The 19,730-nt window shown below is 33.9% G+C and overlaps 1 protein-coding gene across 7 annotated transcripts in view; it reads right to left on the bottom strand.

Annotated features, from left to right (window-relative positions):
* ARHGEF7 (Rho guanine nucleotide exchange factor 7) overlaps positions 1-19,730 on the bottom strand; it is a 329,493-nt gene that overhangs the window by 218,587 nt on the left and 91,176 nt on the right. For all 7 annotated transcript variants that reach the window (XM_074299550.1, XM_074299548.1, XM_074299551.1 and 4 more), the window contains one exon: positions 11,718-11,802. In XM_074299550.1, coding sequence (XP_074155651.1) covers positions 11,718-11,802 — 85 coding nt within the window. The remainder of the gene's footprint in view (positions 1-11,717; positions 11,803-19,730) is intronic.

Genomic DNA, 19,730 nt, shown 5'->3' with positions numbered 1-19,730 from the left:
AAGATAGCCTGGCCATATAAGCTCTCAAACTCCATTATAAAGCAGTAATCATCAAAACCATCTGATATTGGGTAAGAAATAAAGTGCTTTAAAAAGGAAATAAAATAGAATAATAGAGCAGTGGAATAGATTATGTACAAAACTGACCACAGTAACCTGGTATTTGATAAATTTAAAGACCCCCAGCTTTTAGGACAAGAATTCTCTATCTGACAAGGATTGCTGGGGAAAATGGAAAACAGTATGGCAGTATGGCAACATATTATACCATATAAGAAAGATAAGTGAAATGAGTACATGATGAGGGAGCATGGTTACTAGGTGGAAGCATTGGCAAAGTCTTCTAATAACCACAGACTGAAAATGGTTCATGAATAAGTCAGCCTGTGAAGCTCAGATCTGATGCTAACTGGCCTATTACTTTCACATTTCTGATGCTGATCATTCCTCTTCTAGGATTGTTAGCAAAAGCTCATTTGTCCTCAGCATCTTCACTCTTTAGCAACCTTCTCAACTAAGTACTGTCCCTTTAAGTATCTTATAGATTTTGATACTCACAAGAACTCTAGAACCAGACAGCCCCACACAGCCTCCTCTCAGTGCAACATCTTCCATGTTACTGTTCTCCTGGTTCAATCATAATAGCCAGGAGGTTCTAATCCAAGCCTGCTGATGAATGCCAGCTGTAGGCTGTAGTAGGGAATTAGGCTTGGATCTGCTAAGTAAAGTGACTCTCCCTCAATGATCTACAGAATATAACCCATAGGAACAAAAGGTCTTCATGGGGTTCAATAATTTTTAAGAATAGAGTCCAAAGAGTTGACCCAGGCGACATGGAAACTCATCATGGCAATGCCTAGAACCCTGATTTCTCCCCTCTCTTCCTTCCCCCCCCCCCTCTACCAGTTAAGTTTCTGGTCTTTTCTTCACTTTAGGGAAAAGACAGAATTGTGCATACTTCATTGCAGTGCAAAGACTGATAATTTTAGTAACTTTAGAGGGAAAAGAACTAATAGCTGAAGGGATCTAGGAAAGTTCTCCCCAAGAAGGTCGCTTTTGAACTAACACCTGAAGAAAGCCAAAACTTCATGAAGAAGAGCCTTTCAAGGCTTAGGAAACAGTGAAAAGATCTAGAAGTGAGAGATGGAGCATCTTCTGTGAGAATTACCCAGGAGCTCAGGATGACTGCTTAATAAAATTTATGGAGATTGATAACTGTTAGGTTCTTACTAAGTGCTAATGAGATAATGAGATATTGGGTTTTTACTAAGTGCTAAGTCGGTACTTGACAATTTTCTAGTTCCTGACTTTCCTGGGAGTTTGACTTGTGAATTCCTGGGGAAGAGCTTGCGTGCTTGGAGGAGCAAGTTCATTGGTTGAAGTGGTTCTTCCCAGAAGCCCTTGTATTATCCCACGCCCATTCTCTAGGAGGATAAAAAGGGCAGCACTCCAGAGATAGAGATTCTCTGCTTTAGACCAGGCTTGACGCAGCTCTCTGCAGGAAGGGAAGTCACTTCTCTGGACAAGAGTTAATGGCAACTGTCTGGAGACAATGGTTCTCTACAGGAAGAAGAATCTGTCCAAGAGATTTGCATTGACACAGCTCTCCTCCCAGAGAGCGATCGGCAGCTTCTGGAGACAACAGCACGTTACAAATTGGAGTCCACACGTGGGGCAAGGACTTTTCCTTATCCTGACAAGGACTTATTCTGAACCCTTCAGAGGAGCTAGCCCAGACCTTCTCAATTTGGTGACCAAACAGGGACAGACACGGTCCTGATTCCAGTGGAAAAGCCTCCAATCCAGATCTCAGTCTCTCTGACCCAGAACCGTGAGTAACAAGGAAACTTTGTTAAAGATTAAGTGAGCGTGTTAATAGATAAATAAGGAACTTAACTTGTTAAGGGCTAAACCAGCAATCTCTTATAATGAAATGGCGCAAACGCCTTCTGTTCAAGGAAAATGTTTGGAGAGTATTATCAAGGTTATGAAAAGCCAAGGATTGATTATAATTTTGGAGGAGATTACTGAACTTTTCAAAACTGTGAAGGTCATATGTCCTTATTTTTCTCTGGAAGAGAAATTGGATCCAGATGAATGGGAATTAGTAGGAAAGCAATTAGGTGAACACTACAATTCCAGACCAAACTCAATTTCCAAAGATATACTTCATACCTACAATTTAATCCAAATGGCTTTAAAAATTGTTATTCTAAAGGAAGAGAAGAAGGAGCAAAATGGAGAAGTGTCAACTAAACTAGGTGAAAAGGATGAATCAGATAACAATGAAGTTAAGTACAATTCTGAGCAACAGGAGCATCTCCCATGTCCTTCCTCAATTAACCGTCAGGGGTGGAACAAGAAGGAGGAGGGGCAGAAACACAAACAGAATTGCCTGTGAAGCAGCCTAAGCCTATGACAAGATTAGAAAAAACATTGGTTATAGCTAAGAGAGAAGGACAGGATATAAGTGATTTTATACATGCATATCCTGTGATTGAAGAGATTGATTCTGTAAGTCAAAAAAAGGAGAAGATATGTACCTTTAGATTTGAATAAAATTAAAAGATCTGAAAAAAGGTTGTACCCTTTATGGGGCTACATCAGCTTATGTTAAAATGTTACTAGATGGTTTGTCTTATGAAGTCCTAACCCCGAATGATTGGAAATCCATAGCAAGGACATGCCTGGAACCTGGACAACATTTGTTATGGCTTGTGGAGTTTCATGAATTATGTAAAATCCAAGTCAGATGCAATTTGGAAATAGGAGTTAACACACAATTCACTTTTGAGCACTTAGCTGGCGAAGGTCGGTATGGAGAGAATTCAGAACAGATTAATTATACCATGACAATATATGAGCAAATTGCTAAGGCTGCAATAAAAGCTTGGGGTGTCCTCCCTGGACAGAAAGATCAGGGGGAGGCATTCACTAAAATAGAGCAAGGTCCCAATGAAACTTTTGCAGATTTTGTGGGACGTTTGCAAACTGCTGTAACAGAAAACAAAAATGATAAATTGGGGGAATGCTGGAAAATTGGTAAGCTAATGGTCTGTTAATGGAGTTAACTTATCCTAACCATTCTTGAGAGCAACTTGGAACTGTATATACCCTTTGATCCAGTAATATCACTACTAGATCTGTATCTCAAAATGAAGAGAGAAAAAAGGGGGGGAGGGGGAGAACCCAGTTGTACAAAACTGGTTAAAGCAGCTTTTATGTGTGTGTGATAGCTACAAAACTGTATATACCCTTTGATCCAGCAATATCACTACTAGATCTGTATCCCAAAGTGAAAAGAAAGAAAAAGGGGGGGGAGGGGAGGAAACGACCTAGTTGTACAAAAATAATTAAATCAGCTTTTTTTTTTGTGTGTGTGGCAAAAAACTGGAAATTGAGGAAGAGCCCATGAACTTGGAAAGGGCTGAACAAATTATATAATGAATGAAGAGATTGCATTGAAATACTATCATGCTGTAAGAAATGACAAGGAGGCTTATGTCAGAAAAACCACATACAAAGTGCAGTAACCAGAACCAGCTACAACACTGTACACAGTAAAAGTAATAATGTACAATGATCAATTGTGAATGACTTAGCTTTTTGAGGAATACAATAATCCAAAACAATTACAAAGCATTCATGATTAAAAAAAAAAAAAAGTGTTATTCATCCCCAGAGAGAACTTACAGAATCTGAATACAGATTAAAACATACTACTTTTTTCATTTTCATTTTTTTTCATATTTTTCCTAATGTGTCTTTTTTCACATGATTGATATGGAAATATGATTTGACCTAACTCAAACTGCTTATCAGGAAGGGAGAAAATTTGGGACTCAGATTTTTTTTTTAATTAATGTTAAAATTTGTTTCTATGTGTACCTGGGAGAAAATAAAATATTTTTTAAAAAAAATTAAATTTACAAGTTTAAAAAATAAAGCCAAATCTTTGCACAGTTATACTGATTCCCTAACTGTCACATAATACAATTACACCTGGATTTTAAAATTATCATTTAGTAGAGAGAGGTAGAAATGATGATATGTGCTCAAGAGGCATGTAATACTGGTATCCCTCATTTTTTATTATTTAAGTATAAGTTATAGTATGGGCTTGCTCATTCTAGCTCAAATGACATCATTTGCAGCTGAAATCTCTTCTATTTCCTTGATTACTATACTATCATCAGTATCTTGAAGGAAAAATAAAGGAAGTAGGATTAGAATTCCTCAGTTTTTCTTCCTTAGCGGCTTTGATAAGATTTGGTGAAAGTAGAATTGTTAAGAATAAAATTGTATTCATGGATTTTTTCTATCATGCTCTTCCTATCTATGACTGTCACAAATAAAAAAGAACTGGCTATATACGTTTTTAGCACTTCCAAGAATATTTGAACCTTTCAGTGTCTTTTAAATGTTATCAGAAATATGAACACATGCAAAATGTATGATACTATATTTCAATTTAAACAATTTGGATAACTTAAAATAAAGGTATCACTTCTATTTTTAACTTATATCTATTTCCAGGTGCCTAATTTTGTCTTTAATTACTAACTTATCAATATTAATACCATATATTTACACAGTAGAGAGCTTTACAATAAAAACCTCTAGAAAACTGCTTTTGTCAATAACTTTCTCTGCTTACTCCCATTTTACCCAAAATTTCATCAAAGGTGACAGGGACAGTATTTGAATCTTGGCCTTACTCTGACAATTATGTTATCTGTAGCTTTAAAGGGCTAGTTTGTTGTTATTTTTTCCCCCTGGGCTTCAAATGTCTACTTTGTAAAATGAGTCTATCAGAGGAAAATGGTTTCTGAAGTCATTTCAAGTAAAGAGCTATCTATGATCTATCTTTTGACCCTTTCCACTATACTTCACTGCCTCTCTCTACCCTAGAGTTCTTTCTTAGTCTTTATTCCTTACTGAATTAATAAAAACCTGGACTTTCTCTGGACATTGTGCATCTTTAGGACTAGCTGATCTTTCAATTCCAAAAGACTTTGGATGGAAAATGCCATTCATGTCTAGAGAAAGAATTATGGAAATTGAATGAGGATTGAAGCTTAATATTTTCACGTTTTGTTGTTTGTTTTTTCTTGGTTTTCCCCTTTTATTTTTCCCCAACATAACTCATATGGACATATGTTAAAATTTTATTGTACATGAATAATCTATATCTTTTTGCATGCTGCCTTGGGAAAGGAGGAGGTAAGAGAGAGGAATAAAAAAAAAAATTGGATCTCAAATCTTATAAAAATGAATGTTGAAAACCACCTTTACTTCTAATTAGAAAAATATATACACCATTAAAAAAAATTTTAAATAATACTAGCTGATCTTTTTACTACTTTTCCTATATCAGAAAACAGGAGAAGCAAACGCTTTAATCACTTCTGGTCCCCCGATCTACAATCAATGTCCAGTTTTGCAGCTTATTTCACTCAACTACACTATTCTTCTTCAATCTTTGTCACTGTTACCTACAAATCTCTTAGGTATTCTACCACCTTTCTATGTCTTTAGAACCTAACTTCCAAACTTATCCTTGACCCCTTCACCTTACATAAAACTTACAGACTTTATATCTACAATGTTATTAACCTTCCAATATCCTATCTTCTTGATTTCTTAAATTACTTAGATCTTAATGACATTCATCTCACTTTTCAGCAAATTATTCCCCAGGGAAAACCATGCCTTAACTATCACTATCTTGCCATTTTTCTGTCTTCAATAATAATAGCTCAAATATGTATAGTCCTTTAAAATTTACAAAGAACTTAAAATTCATCATTTGATTCACAACAACCTTGTAAGCAAGACACTTCTGGCATTATTATTTTCATTTTAAAGTAGAAGAAAACCAAGGCTTCAAAAGATGAAATGACTTGTCCAAGGTCACACAACAAAGTGTCAAAGACCATAGTAATAGCCAAGTTTTGAACCCTAATGTTATTTCCAATACAACACCTTCCTTCCAAGGATCCTGACTTATAACATTTCCTTCTTCTGTCCTTCCATTTCTCTTAATCCCTTAATCTTCCCATATATGTTCTCTGCCTTCACCATGACTTTTGGTCTATCAATTCCCTCTTATTTTTCTAGGTTATCATGTGGTCTTACTGAGCTCCCTAGTCAGTCATGACATTTTCTTTATTCAATTATTTCAAAAATATCTTCTTCCTCAATCCTCAAATTCCTTGCCCTCTTGACATTCCAGTTCTGCTAATCCTCCACACTAGATAACTATTACTCCTGAGCAACAGTATTAAAAATAATAATAATAAATTCAATTAAGCTAAAATTCAATTAAAAATTAGCCTATCTTAACTTCCACTGAGTTTTCAATACATTAATATCATCCTATTTCATTCATTTTTTACTGGTCTTCAAGCACATTCGCCCTTACCCAATATTACTTGTTCAAGAAGACATCAATACCTACAGATTCCCTGTTGTTTTTTCAAAACTTCTGCCTCCAGTCATCCTTTTCTTCGTTTCCCACCTATACCAAAGAAACAGAATGTCCTCTCTCCTTGCTAAAGCTAATTATTCTACATGAACACTCCAACCTTCTTTCCCTTTCTGTCTCCTCTGATCTTGCACCAAAATACCCTATCATATATTTTCAGGGTCTCCCTCAACTACCTCCATTCTGTCATTCCTCAAACAAGTCTAAGCACTTGGCTTCTACCCCACCCTTAGGGGAGGAAAAGTCTACTACTTGAAAATCCTTTTAGAAAGAATAAATCAGCCTACATTCACAGCTTCTACTTCTCACTTTTCAATCTCTTTCAATCTGTGATCCACTCCCAAACCTTGTAACTGAACAACTTTTGTTGTTGTTGTTGTTTGTTGTTGTTGTAAGAATTGTAAACAAAATGGGTATATATCGACCAGAGGATATGGAAACAAATTGTGATGTATTACTATAGTGGAATATTATTGTAGCATAAGAAATTATATATAGGATGAATTCAAAGAAACCTGGGAAGACTTGTCTAAACTGATACAAAGTAAAAATGATCAGAACTAGGAAACTACATTACTCAACGATTATAATAATGTAAAGAAAACAACTCTGAAAGACTATAGAATTCTTTTCAAGACAATAATCAATCATGACTTCAGAAGTGTATAAAGGATGACAACCTTTGCTGGCAAAGAGGAATTAGAGATACAAAATGAGACATGCATTTTCCAATAGCCAATGTGATTAAGTTGTTTTTGATCGACAAGGAAAGGCTTCTGGGACAGGGTCAAAGGAAATAGTGAAGATTGGAAAGTGTCAGAGATGCAAAAAAGAAAAAGGTATATCAAATACTAAAAAATGAACAAGACACAAACAAGAAAATTTTGTAGCTACCATATAAAATTTAATATACACTTTTAAAGAGGTAGCTAAGTGGAACAGTGAATAGAACATTAGGTTTGAAATCAGTAAGATTCATCTTGATGAGTTCAAACCTGATTTCAACAGTTATTAGTAGGGTGACTTTAGGCAAGTTATTTAATCCTATATGCCTCACTTTCTCCTCTGTAAAATGAGCTGGAGAAAGATATGGCAAATTACTCTAGTCCCTTTACCAGGAAAACTCTTAATGGGGTCACAGAGTTGGACCTGATAGAACAACAAGGATGGAGTGCCAAACTTTCCCAACAAACAAGGAAATTTTATAAATACCATATTAAAATACACTTTAAAAAAATAAACTGCATGTGACAGAAGGTTATGGTTTCACAAACTTTTTTGTTCTCCTTAGAATTCTGCAATTAAGTTTGTTGATGTTTAAATTCTTAACAAAGAAAGAAATCTTTTTTTTTTTTTTTAAATTAGGTGACCAGTGTCAAATTAGGTGCTACTACCAAAGGTGGAGGAAAGGGGATGCAGAACTGGCCAATATAATTAGATAAATGCAAATGATCCATCCAAATGGACATGTGAGTCCAACATGTAGTGCCCTGGAAGCTAGACCACAGTCAACTCAAAGAAAATTCAGAGTTTGGGATCTCACCAAAATGTGCTACCACATTAAGAATTCAAACTCAATAGCATAAGCATTATCCTGACTGCTCCCTTTTTATAGTCTGGTTTACTCAGAATTTAAAGTAAAAAGTTTAAAGGAATAGAAAAGATCAGCTGGAGTCCCTGAATATAAAGATCAGCAGTTTAATTATTATGCACTAGGCTTATCACCTTACTTATCTTTCACTTTTAACACTTTCACCCATCCACACCTAATAAATTGCCAGCTTCTTTTTTATTTTACCTCAGCAATATACTTCAAATGTATTCCTTCTTTTTCATCCTTAATAATAACCCTAGTTCACTCCCTCATTATATGGATTTTTAACAATCTTATAACCAGTCTTCCTGTCCTCTCCAATTTTCATGCCAAAACAACCATACTAACATACCATTCAGAATGCATCATTCCCCTGCAATGAGTTTCCTCATAGCCTAACAAATAAATTATAAAGTCCAGAGTCTGGCATTCAAAGTTTTGTGTACACTACTCTTTCCCTACCTTTCCATTCTTATATTATACAATGTTCTTTGGCAAATTCTATATTCCAAACAAACTAGATTTTAATCCATCCTCTCTTCTCACTCTCCCCATCTTTCATTTCCTTGCTTTATTTTATGCTACCCCCATTCTCCTGTCTCTCTGCTGAGGTTCCTCTCTTCTATTAAGATCCATTTTAGGTATTATTTTCAATTTAATTCAACAAATATTTACTCTCCAGAAACCTTTCCTGATGTCTCTTTTTCCCATCAGAAAGTAATCTTTCTTCCTTAAATTTTTCATAGAACCGTTAAAAATTTATTTTAAACTTAGAAAGCATTCAAATATACAAATAAGAATTTCAAAAATTCTACAAAAACATAATTATCATTTTTAGTTTATATATTAATTTTAATAGGAATTATTAATATCCTATTTGCTTCTATGTCCTCTTCTGCAATGTTTTTCTTCCATGTAATTTTTCAGATTATATTGCTGGATTTTTAAAAATATAATCACAACCAGCATATATGCTGTCATACTAATTCTGCTACTTTCACTTCGTGTTTCTTCAAAAGAGAGATAATGTGACTTAGTGGATAAAGCACTGGCCCCTGAGCAAGGAAAGACTTAGGCTCAAGTTCCTGCTCAAACACTTATTGTATAACTATTGATAAGTCAAGTTATTTACTCAGTTTCCTAATCTGTAAAATTAGGTGGTTGAAATTTGATGTTTTCAAACATACATTGCAGTTCTAAATCTAGGTTCTTAAAGTCTTGCCATATAAATCATCCCATATTTCATTTAATCCTTTATAATAGCGCTCTTATACCACACTCTTATGCCTAAATACACTTATCTATCACAATTTATTTGGCAATCAATATGAATGTATTAATTCTCTATGTATCAGATACTATGCTAAGTACCAGAGGCACATGACAATATATATAAATATGAATAACATGTACTGAAGGAAGATCCTATGAAAAGATGAGTCACATGGGCTATTTCCTTTTTTTTCGTTGTTATTGTAAATAATATTGCTTTGAATACTTTTGTAGTTATGAGTCTTTTTTTCCTTTTAGTAATATTTTCAAAGTATAATCTCAGGAGTAGCTGATTTTTAAAAGTGGGGGAGGGAAATTTTCCCATTTAGTGTGGCATAAGTTCTGCATATGTATACTTTGTATTTGATGGTGATGCTCATTCCTTTTCTTCCTTTATTCTTTTCACTTTTATATAAAGTTATTCTTCCAAATTACATCTGTGTTTTTTTCTCTAAGGTTCAGATTCTCTAGAAATTATTTTTCTTTTATTTCCTCCTCGATGTTCTCACCAAATACTTTCTTCTATACATCTCTGGGGGGGTTTCAACCTTTCAAACTTTCAAGAAGTCAAGATAATAAAGCTTGGTAGTACAAAACCACAAAGAACACAATACCTAAATTCCCTCGGCAAAGAAGGCATACTATGACTTACTCTTAAAGTAAATGTTGGTCCTTTGGACAGTTTTGTTTTGCATTTTAACACACCATGTTCTGTCACCAAATTGCTACTCTTCAATAAAAAAAAAAAAAAAAAAAAAAAAAAAAACAACATCAGGTGCTTCCTCTCTGCTTTATTTTTCATTCATTCTTGTTTGAAATACTCGAATGCAATACTCTGGCAATCATTTTCAGTGTGATAAAATATCTAACCCGTGCCCTCGTACCATAGAAATAAGATCCTAGCATAGAGTCATATTACAAGGCACTACCACAAGGGAATTTTTTTCCTCTTACTTTTTTAAGCATTCCTTTCTCTTTTATCCTTTTATTCCATTTTCTTTTATGTGTATGTGGGAGAAGGGGAGGTTAGGTAAAGAGGAGAGAGTAGGTGGGGAGTGGGTGTATTATATGAACATAATATATACATACATTTAATAAAAAAAAAATTAGCACCTCTATGTCTGAAGAATGAAAAAGTTAAGATTCAAAAAATCCAGATATGGAAGGTGCTATCAAAGATAACCTATTGCTAAATGTCTTATGTTGATATCTATTAAATTTTCCACAAAGCAAAAATTAAGATTGAAAAGTAAATAAAACCAACCTCCATAATCTTTCCTTTTTTGAGCCTCACAATTTCAATATAGGATTCATAGGCATTTTCCAGGAACAGGCTCAAAAGTAGAATTTCTCATTACTTATAAATGAATAAATTAATGAATGAATAAATGAATAAATCTAAGTGTGTGTGTATGTGTATAAAAACATAAAAATATACAGTCCCACCAGTCTTAGTACACAGGGGCATAGCAGAATGATCCCCCAATATATTTAGCTATAAATTGGGAATAGGAAATACCAAGGATCATGTGCTTCAAAGTACCCTGTCACAGTTATTGTGGCTGAAAAAGCATATGTATTTAGGGTACTATTCCCAAAGCTATTTTTCTTGGTCATGATACTATCTAAATAACTATAGTCTATATATAGGGATAATAGATACTGGGTCCTACCTGAAAAGCCTTTCATTACAAGCATAGAGACAGGCTTAAAAAGGCACATTACGAGAAGGTAGAGCAATTTTTTAAAACTACAATAACTTATTTAACCACTGACTAAAGTTTACAGTAGCTATTACTTGCCAAGACAATATAAGTTCTTTGACTGCAGATATGGTTTTACTTATTATTTATTTTTGCATTTGTGTTCTCAAACTACGTTGCCTGATACTGTATCCACTAATTTGGATCAACTCCACAATGCTCACCAGATATCCAGGCAGGTTAAATAAACAATAATGCTTTTAAGAGAAAATCAGGATAAAGGTCCTTGATAAGCTTTGTCTCAAAAAGTGTCTGGATCCTTTTCATAACAGGTCTGCTGTTTTTAAGATGAGAAAACTATATCTAAATCTTAAGATATCAGAGTAAAGATGTGTCAAACTCAAGAGAAGTTTCCTACAATACAAAAAACAATAAAACATAGAAATCAAATAGATAGAATAAAAGATAGAAATCAGAAAGTAGATGTAAAGAAAGGACAGACACCTTAATAAAAATAACAAACTGAAAAGTGTTTTTTCCTCAATTAACAGTAAATAAAACTGCACTGTACTAAAATATTCTTGAAAATGATAATGCTAGGTTACCTTCTTCCTTCCCCCATCCCCCACCAGAATTCAAGTGAAGCAGAAAAGAATCTTACCTGCTGTGACTTTATTTAGAGTGACTAAGGAGCTGAGAACCTTGTTAAAATTCTGTCCCTGATATAGATCATTTGCATCAAATGTCTGGAAAGAGAAAAAAAAAAAAGGTAAAATTAATAAAATTCCAGATTTCTTTCAGACTAAATGATAATATCAATTATTTCAAATGATATAGGGATATAACTAAGATTACAAAAATGGAGACATAAAGGCCAATAAAAACCTCCTCATTTCCTATATTATCAGTTTCATCATCAATAGATCTGGCTCAATTTCCAAAGCATCAGTAACCATCCCCCCATGGGTCTGCCCTCTTTTAACCTGAGACCTGAGATCTTGTTCTTCTGCACTGCATTAAATAAATGTTCAATAACAATAATAAAGTTTTGCTTTTCTCCTGTTGTTAGATTAGTGAAGAGTATCTGGCACCCAGCCCGGAAAAGCTCAACAAGGGAAAAGGTATAGGTCAGAGGATGAGGCTCCTTTTCCTGTTAAGGGGAAAGAGGCAAAATAGCAGACCACTCCAGAGTTAACAACGGCAAAGTACTACACCACTAGAGCTCACAGATGAATATAAAAGGCAAGAAAAAGGTATTCAGAAGAAAACAAGAATAATAGTCAAGAGGCCGAGATTCAACAAGGCAAAATTTAATAAATGAACTTCTGATACGTTCCTGTCTCCAAGAGGCTCTGGGTTTTTATTATTACATATGCAAGCTAATTTTTTACAAAATGCATGTGATAAGGAGAAGACTCATCTAGTATTAAAGATTTTATATATATATATATATATATATATATATATATATATATATATATATATATATATATATATATATATATATATATATATATATATATAAATAAATAAAACAAAGTGATATTAAAATTTTTTCCTCTCATAATTTTGTGATATAGTCTACCTAGATTGCCTAAATATTCAATACCCAAACACATATACTTCTAAAACAGCACCTCTAACTTTTGTACAAAAATTATGTCTGAGGCTGCATTTTTTTCCCTATGTGGAAATGTGTCAGTGCTAGAAATGGGAAAGATCAGGTCCATCATCAGGCCAATGCAAAAGACATCTTAAGTCATAAGATCATAGGTTTGAAGTTAGAATACCTCCATAATTTAGTCCAAACATAATGAAAACTAAACATAACCTTATACTTACCAAAAAGTCCAAATAATCTACTATAATATCAAAAGCCACAAAACAAAAAAAATACTGCACTAGAAGACCAAAAATTTTTTTTTAATGTCAGATTTCTTTGTGAAGAAAAAAAATGTGAATTATCTAGTCAGTAAGTCCTTCTGAATATCAGCAGGCACTCTAATAATTTCATTCATTCATTAAACAATCTATATTAAGTGGTTAATATGTTCATAGTCTACATAAATTAGTTCATATCTGTACATTGTATATGTGTGTGTATTTGTGTCCTAGCCACAACTCTTAAGAACAGAAACATTCCTTGTTTCTACTCTGAATCAACAACTTCCAATCCTCTCCACTTCATCATGCCTAAGCATCATGAACGTTGCAAGCAATTAAATTTTAACTGAAATTAAATTAAACAAAGTCCTTTGTAAGGGGTCTACAGGTCATTTAAATAATGTGTTAAAGTGGCAGGAAAGGAGGAAAAAAAGAGTTCTCATTTTATTCAAGTATTTTAGTTGAAAAATTACTTTTTGATCTTATGTATTTAGTATTAATGAAAAGGCAGCTAAAAGTGATTACATTAAACTATAAAAATAGATCTGGATCTATGATTCTACAGTAAATAATTCCCAGGTAAGAAAATTCCTTCTAATACAAATCAGAACCTTCCCTACAACTTAATAGTCTTAGAAATTAGACCAATATACAACCAGTATGTCAGCGAGCTATAAGGCCTAATATCTCCTCTATCCAATATACCTTTATGCCTTTCATTAAATTATATAATTTAATGACAATGATAAATAAGGGAGAAAAAAAGTTGAGAAATTACTTAAAGCAAATAAAATGAAAGCTATAACTATCTTAATGGTGTTCTACATTATACAATACATAAAAGTTTCTTGTCCTTTCACTCAGAATTAATGAAAGTTAACTGCAAAAATGAAATTTAACAAAGAAAAAAATATTTAGAGATTTGGACTATTTGTAGAAAGTATACATACTTAGTAATGTAGCTATTGCTATGAATTCAAGTATGACCTGATAGAAACAGAAATTAAGATCTTCTGTATAAGAAGAACTACCACAGAAACCAAACAGGTTTCAAATTTAATAAGAGGAGTAATTTCAAAAATTCTAAAAATCTGTGATTTAAAGTAAATCTAACTTCAGAGGAAAAAATTTGATCCAAAGAGTGGTCCAAACTTAAGAAATATTAGAAATATTGTAATATATGGTTTTAATTTTTTGTTTAGTTTTTTTAATTCTTTTTTTTTTTAACCTTTTTTCCTCTGGATCTCAATTTCTTTATCAGTTAAATGTAACAATTATATTAGCTAATTGCCTCCTAAGTAAAGGTATAATCAAGCTTATATTCAGTCTGATTCTAAAACCTGGAAATATGAAATAAATGTATAAATTTTAACTAACCTTCATTGTGGAGAAAAAAGCAGCACACTTCACCAGACCAGTTAAATGCAAGAATAACAGGATGTTAAAAATAGAGAGTTTCCTGTTGTTCCAGAACTATTCCTCTTTCCTATTTGGATACTAAGCATCCTAAGATTGGTTGTAATTATCTGCCAATGGGCTCCAACATGATGTCAGAACTTCAATGAATATACACATATCATTGGTATTACTTAACAGGAAACTAGATAATGAAATGAAATAAATGTTTTCTATAGACCAAAAAGAAAATTTAATAATTAACACTATTAAATGATCTAATACTCTCTTCTACTGGAAAACAGTAAAAAAAAAAAAAAAAAAAAAAAAACCTTGCTTCAGCAAAAACCTATTAAGGATAGTAATCAAAAAAAATTTCAGGGAATAGAGGAACTTATTACAAGATAAGTCTTCCCAAAAATTGTTTCAATTTCACTTAAATGAATACCTCTTTAAGAATAATGTAAATTTATGTTGGCAAATTAAACTCACATTTAACACAAAATGATGTTTCTTACTCAATAGTTTCTAATACAAAAAAAAAAAAGTTGTATTTTTAAAGTGTAATTTATGAACACACCTTAATTTCCCCCAAATTCCATGGAGTACTTATTAATGTTAAGAAAAAGAACAAGAATAACTTAGGAGCATATCAGGGAAGAGGGGAGTGGGAAGGAAAGAAAATCAATGACAAGTGGAGGGGAGAAGAAGAGTTCTGTTTTTAAAAAAGAAAGAAAAAGGCAGGAGAATATCAGAAGTCATTCTTTATTCTTTAGATTGCTCTAGCATAGTAATAAAGGTAATATGAAATTTAATAGTGTTAATTATTAAATTTTCTTTTTGGTCTATAGAAAACATTTATTTCATTTCATTATCTAGTTTCCTGTTAAGTAGTACCAATGATATGTGTATATTCATTGAAGTTCTGACATCATGTTGGAGCCCAATGGCAGATAATTACAACCAATCTTAGGATGCTTAGTATCCAAATTGGAAAGATGAACAACAGGGTTACTGCATAACAATATTGATGTAAAAGGAAAACAAGGGATTGGAAGATTCATAAAAAGATAGGTAGTGATTCACCAAGACTGACAAGCACAAAAGCACTAATGAAAGTCCTTACAAAATTCAAGTTACCTATGGTATTTTTGTATATTTAGGTCAAATAAGGAAGAGAATTGTTTAAAATGTTAACAAAATATAACTATCCAGAAAGTTATTTCATTAAACATAGCTTTTAAATCATCACATTAACATTTGTGGAATACTTTCCTTTATTTCCTCAGAAACATAGTGCCTACCAGTCAAGGCAAGAATTAAGAATGTTTAATATTACTAAAAACCACAATAGTGAATGACTAAAGCTCCTGCTAAAGAAAATGATTATATTGCCAAGACTAAGAAATGCTAAGCACACAGAGAAAAAGAAACAATTTTGGTCCTGAACAAAAGTATGATGTTTGCACCCCAGTCACCAGCTCCTCCATTATTCACTTTCTCCTTCTCATTCTGCATAACCCTCATTCAGCTTCAGCAATTTCACTGCCTTTGGATTTCTATCCTCTCTCCAAATAGGAAGATATGAAATGGTCTTTTCCATTTTGAAACTTATTCATAACAAAGTTATCTGCTTATTCCAGTCACAATATTTTCATTATTAAAAATAATTCTTTGTAGAATCATAAGTCCTAGGTTATCTTCTAGGAATTTCAAGCATTTATTAGAAGATGGGAGTCTTCTTTTTTTTTTTTTTGGGGGGGGGACAAAGGATATGGAAGGAGGGCAAAGGTAAAAGGGGGGGGGGAATAGTAAGGTGCTGGTTTAGTTGCTGCTCTTCACAACACACAAATTTACAAATTAACCCAAATGCTAACCTGCCTTAGTCATTTCATGGTGGAGCACAGATGAGTCAGAAAGAAAAGCTATTTTATCTTCCCTGTTCCCACTGCTAGCCCATTTCAGGATGAACTCAAAACAATAGCTTGGAATCAATTTCTCAGGAAATTATAGTTCAAAGAAACATATACTAGGGTCATTAGTTTTGGGTTTTTTTTAATGTAAGTCATTGCAGAGAAACATATACTAGGGTCATTAGTTTTGGTTTTTTTAATGTAAGTCATTGCTTTCCCCAATCAACCATTAGCTAGAGCCTTCTTTTCCCCTTCTTTCACTTTTTTTCTTAAGCCTCACCCACCTACATAAAATTCCCATTTATTTGGGATCTGGGGGCCACTCTCTAATGCCCTCATTTCCCCAGTGTAACCATGCCTACCTAGCCTGGGTCTTCACCACAGAATCCCAGACTAAGTCTTAATTTTAGAAGGAACTTCACCATCTCTTCAGTGAGTACTTGAATAAAAAGCCTTTCCTCTACAATATAATAAGAAAAGGTAATCCAGCTTTTAATTATGGAACTCCAAAGATGGGGAACATGCTCCTTTCCAATGGAGCCCATTTTTCATATTCACATAGCTATGATAGGAAGTTTCTCCCCAGATCAAGATAAAATCTGCCACTCCACAAATTTCCATTTAACATTCTTTTTTCTGCTGGGGCAAGCTAAAACCTATTCCAGGGGACAACTTTTCAAATACTTGTAGACAACTATCATGATTCCTTCTAAAGTCTAGTCTTCTCTTGCTAAACATCCCTTAATCCCTCAATCTATCATCAGATGGTATAAATTCAAACTCTTTTTCTATCCTGGCTATGTTATATTAACAATGTTTTAAAAATAAAGTATTGATAGGACTGGAATATCATATGCCAGAAAGCAATGGAAGTAGGATTACAACCAAGAATCACCTATCCTGCAAAACAGAGTATAAACCTTCAGGAGAAAAGGTGAATATTCAATGAAGCAAAGGATTTTTAAGCATTCATGATGAAAAGACCAGAGTTGAACAGAAATGTGATTTTTATAGGATTCAACAGAAGAATAAGGAGGTAATCAAGAAAAGGATATCATAAAGGACTTAATAAAGTTAATCTGTTTACATTCCTACATGGGAAGATACTTGTAACTCATTAGAATTTTCTCAATTTTATGGCAGTTAAAAGGAATTAGAGGACACAGATGTGAATTGAATTCAAAGGGATAAGCTCTTAAAAAATAAAATTAAGGGGTGATAGAGAAGTGTACTGGGAAAATGGAAAGAAAGATGGAATGGTTAAGTTAACTGCCCAAAAAGATGCAAGAAAAAGCTTTTTCAATGGAGAAGAGAGGGGAAGTTAGTGAACCTTATTAATTAGAATTGGCTCAAAGAGGGAATAACACACATTCAATTCAATATAGAAATCCATTTTACCCTACAGAAAAGTAGAAGGGGAAAGGGAAACAGGGGGAAGGGTGATAATAGAGAGGGCATATTGGGAGAGGGGATAGTCAGTAGCAAAACACTTTTGAGGAGGATCAGAGTGAAAGGAGAGAGAACAGAATAAATTGGGGGGGGGGGAATACAATTAGCAATAATATTTGTGAAAAAAAATTGAAGAAAGTTTCTCTGATGAAGGTTACTGAATCAGACATATTAAAAAAATTAAAAAATTTTAATGAATCATTCCCCAATTGATAAATGATCAAATGATATGAACTGTGCTCACAGGGAAAATCATGCATATTCTTTGACCTCACGATGCCACAACTAGGCATATATCCCAAAAAGGATTTTAAAAAAAACTTAGGAAAAGAACCCATATATTCAAAAATATTTATAACAATTCTTTTCTTAGGGCAAAAATTGGACATTAAGGGGATATTCATTAATTAGGGAATGGATGAATAAGTTGTAGGTTGTGATTACAATGAAATATTCTATGGGAAATGATGAGCAGGAAGGACTTCCAAGAGCTCATGAAAAGTGAAATGTACTATATACAAAGTAACAGCAATGTTGTAAGATGATTACCTATATAAAGAAATAGCAATGTTGTAAGATGATTACCTATGACTTGTCTATTCTTGGCAATGCAATGATCCCAGAAAACTCTGAAGGACTTTTGATAAAAATTGCTATCCGTATCCAGAAAAAAAATTGATTGTATCTAAACACAGAATGAAGCATACTTTTCTTTAACTTTATTTTTCTTGAAGTTTTTGTTTTGTTTTGTTTTGGGGGGGAGATTTATATTTTCTTTCAAAACATGAATTTTATGGAAATGTTTTTTTCATAACTTCACATGTGTCTTTTTAAAGAGGGTGAAGATAGGGAGGTAGGTAGAGAATCTGAAACTCAAAGTTTTAAAAACAAATGTTAAAAAATGTTTTACAAATAACTGGGAAAATAAAATATTAAAAAATAAAAAATAAAAATGTCCAACTTCTGACACTTGGAAGACCACACGCAAAAAAATATAATAGACACATAATCCAAGGAAAAGCTCAAAAGGAATTTTGAAAATCAAGTAAGAGAGGTAGAGGAAAAAGTGGGAAGAGACATGAGAGTGATACAAAATGAAGTACAAAAAGCCAATGAGAAGAATGCCTTTAAAAAGACCAAATGGAAAAGTAGGTTCAAAAGCTCACTGAGTAAAGTAATTCCTTAAAAATTAGAACTAAGCAAGCAAAAGCTAGTGACTTTATGAGAAATCAAGAAATAATAAAATAAAGCCAAAAGAACAAAAAACAAAAAAAAAATTGTGAAATATCTCAATGGGGAAAAAAAAAAAGAATGGAAAACAGATTCGGGAGAGATCACTTAAAAATTATTGGGAGGGAGGAAGGGAGGGAGGAAGGAAGGAAGGGAGGGAGGGAGAGAGGGAGGGAGGGAGGGAGGGAGGGAGGGAGGGAGGGAGGAAGGAAGGAAGGAAGGAAGGAAGGAAGGAAGGAAGGAAGGAAGGAAGGAAGGAAGGAAGGAAGGAAGGAAGGAAGGAAGGAAGGAAGGAAGGAAGGAAGGAAGGAAGGAAGGAAGGAAGGAAGGAAGGAAGGAAGGAAGGAAGGAAGGAAGGAAGGAAGGAAGGAAGGAAGGAAGGAAGGAAGGAAGGAGGAAGGGAGGAAGGAAGGAAGGAAGGAAGGGAGGAAGGAAGGGAGGGAGGGAGGGGGAGAGGAGAGGGAGAGGGAGAGAGAGAGAGGGAGAGGGAGAGAGAGGGAGGGGGGGAGGGAGAGGAAGGAGGGAGGGAGGGATGGAGAGAGAGAGAGAGAGAGAGAGAGAGAGAGAGAGAGAGAGAGAGAGAGAGAGAGAGAGAGAGAGAGAGAGAGAGAGAGAGAGAGAGAGAGGAGGGAGAGGAGGAAGAGGAGGGAGGGAGAGGAGGGAAGGAAGGAAGGAGAGAGGGAGGGAGAGGAGGGAAGGAGAGAGGGAGAAACTATTAAGGAAAAATGTCCTGATATTCTAGAACTAGAGGGTAAAACAAAAACTGAAAGAATCCTCCATTCATGTCCTAAAAGAGATCGAAA

Source organism: Sminthopsis crassicaudata, chromosome 3 (genome assembly GCF_048593235.1).
Source record: "Sminthopsis crassicaudata isolate SCR6 chromosome 3, ASM4859323v1, whole genome shotgun sequence".
NCBI lineage: Eukaryota > Metazoa > Chordata > Mammalia > Dasyuromorphia > Dasyuridae > Sminthopsis > Sminthopsis crassicaudata.
The sequence above is the reverse complement of the archived record's forward strand: the minus strand, read 5'-3'. Positions and strand labels throughout refer to the sequence as shown.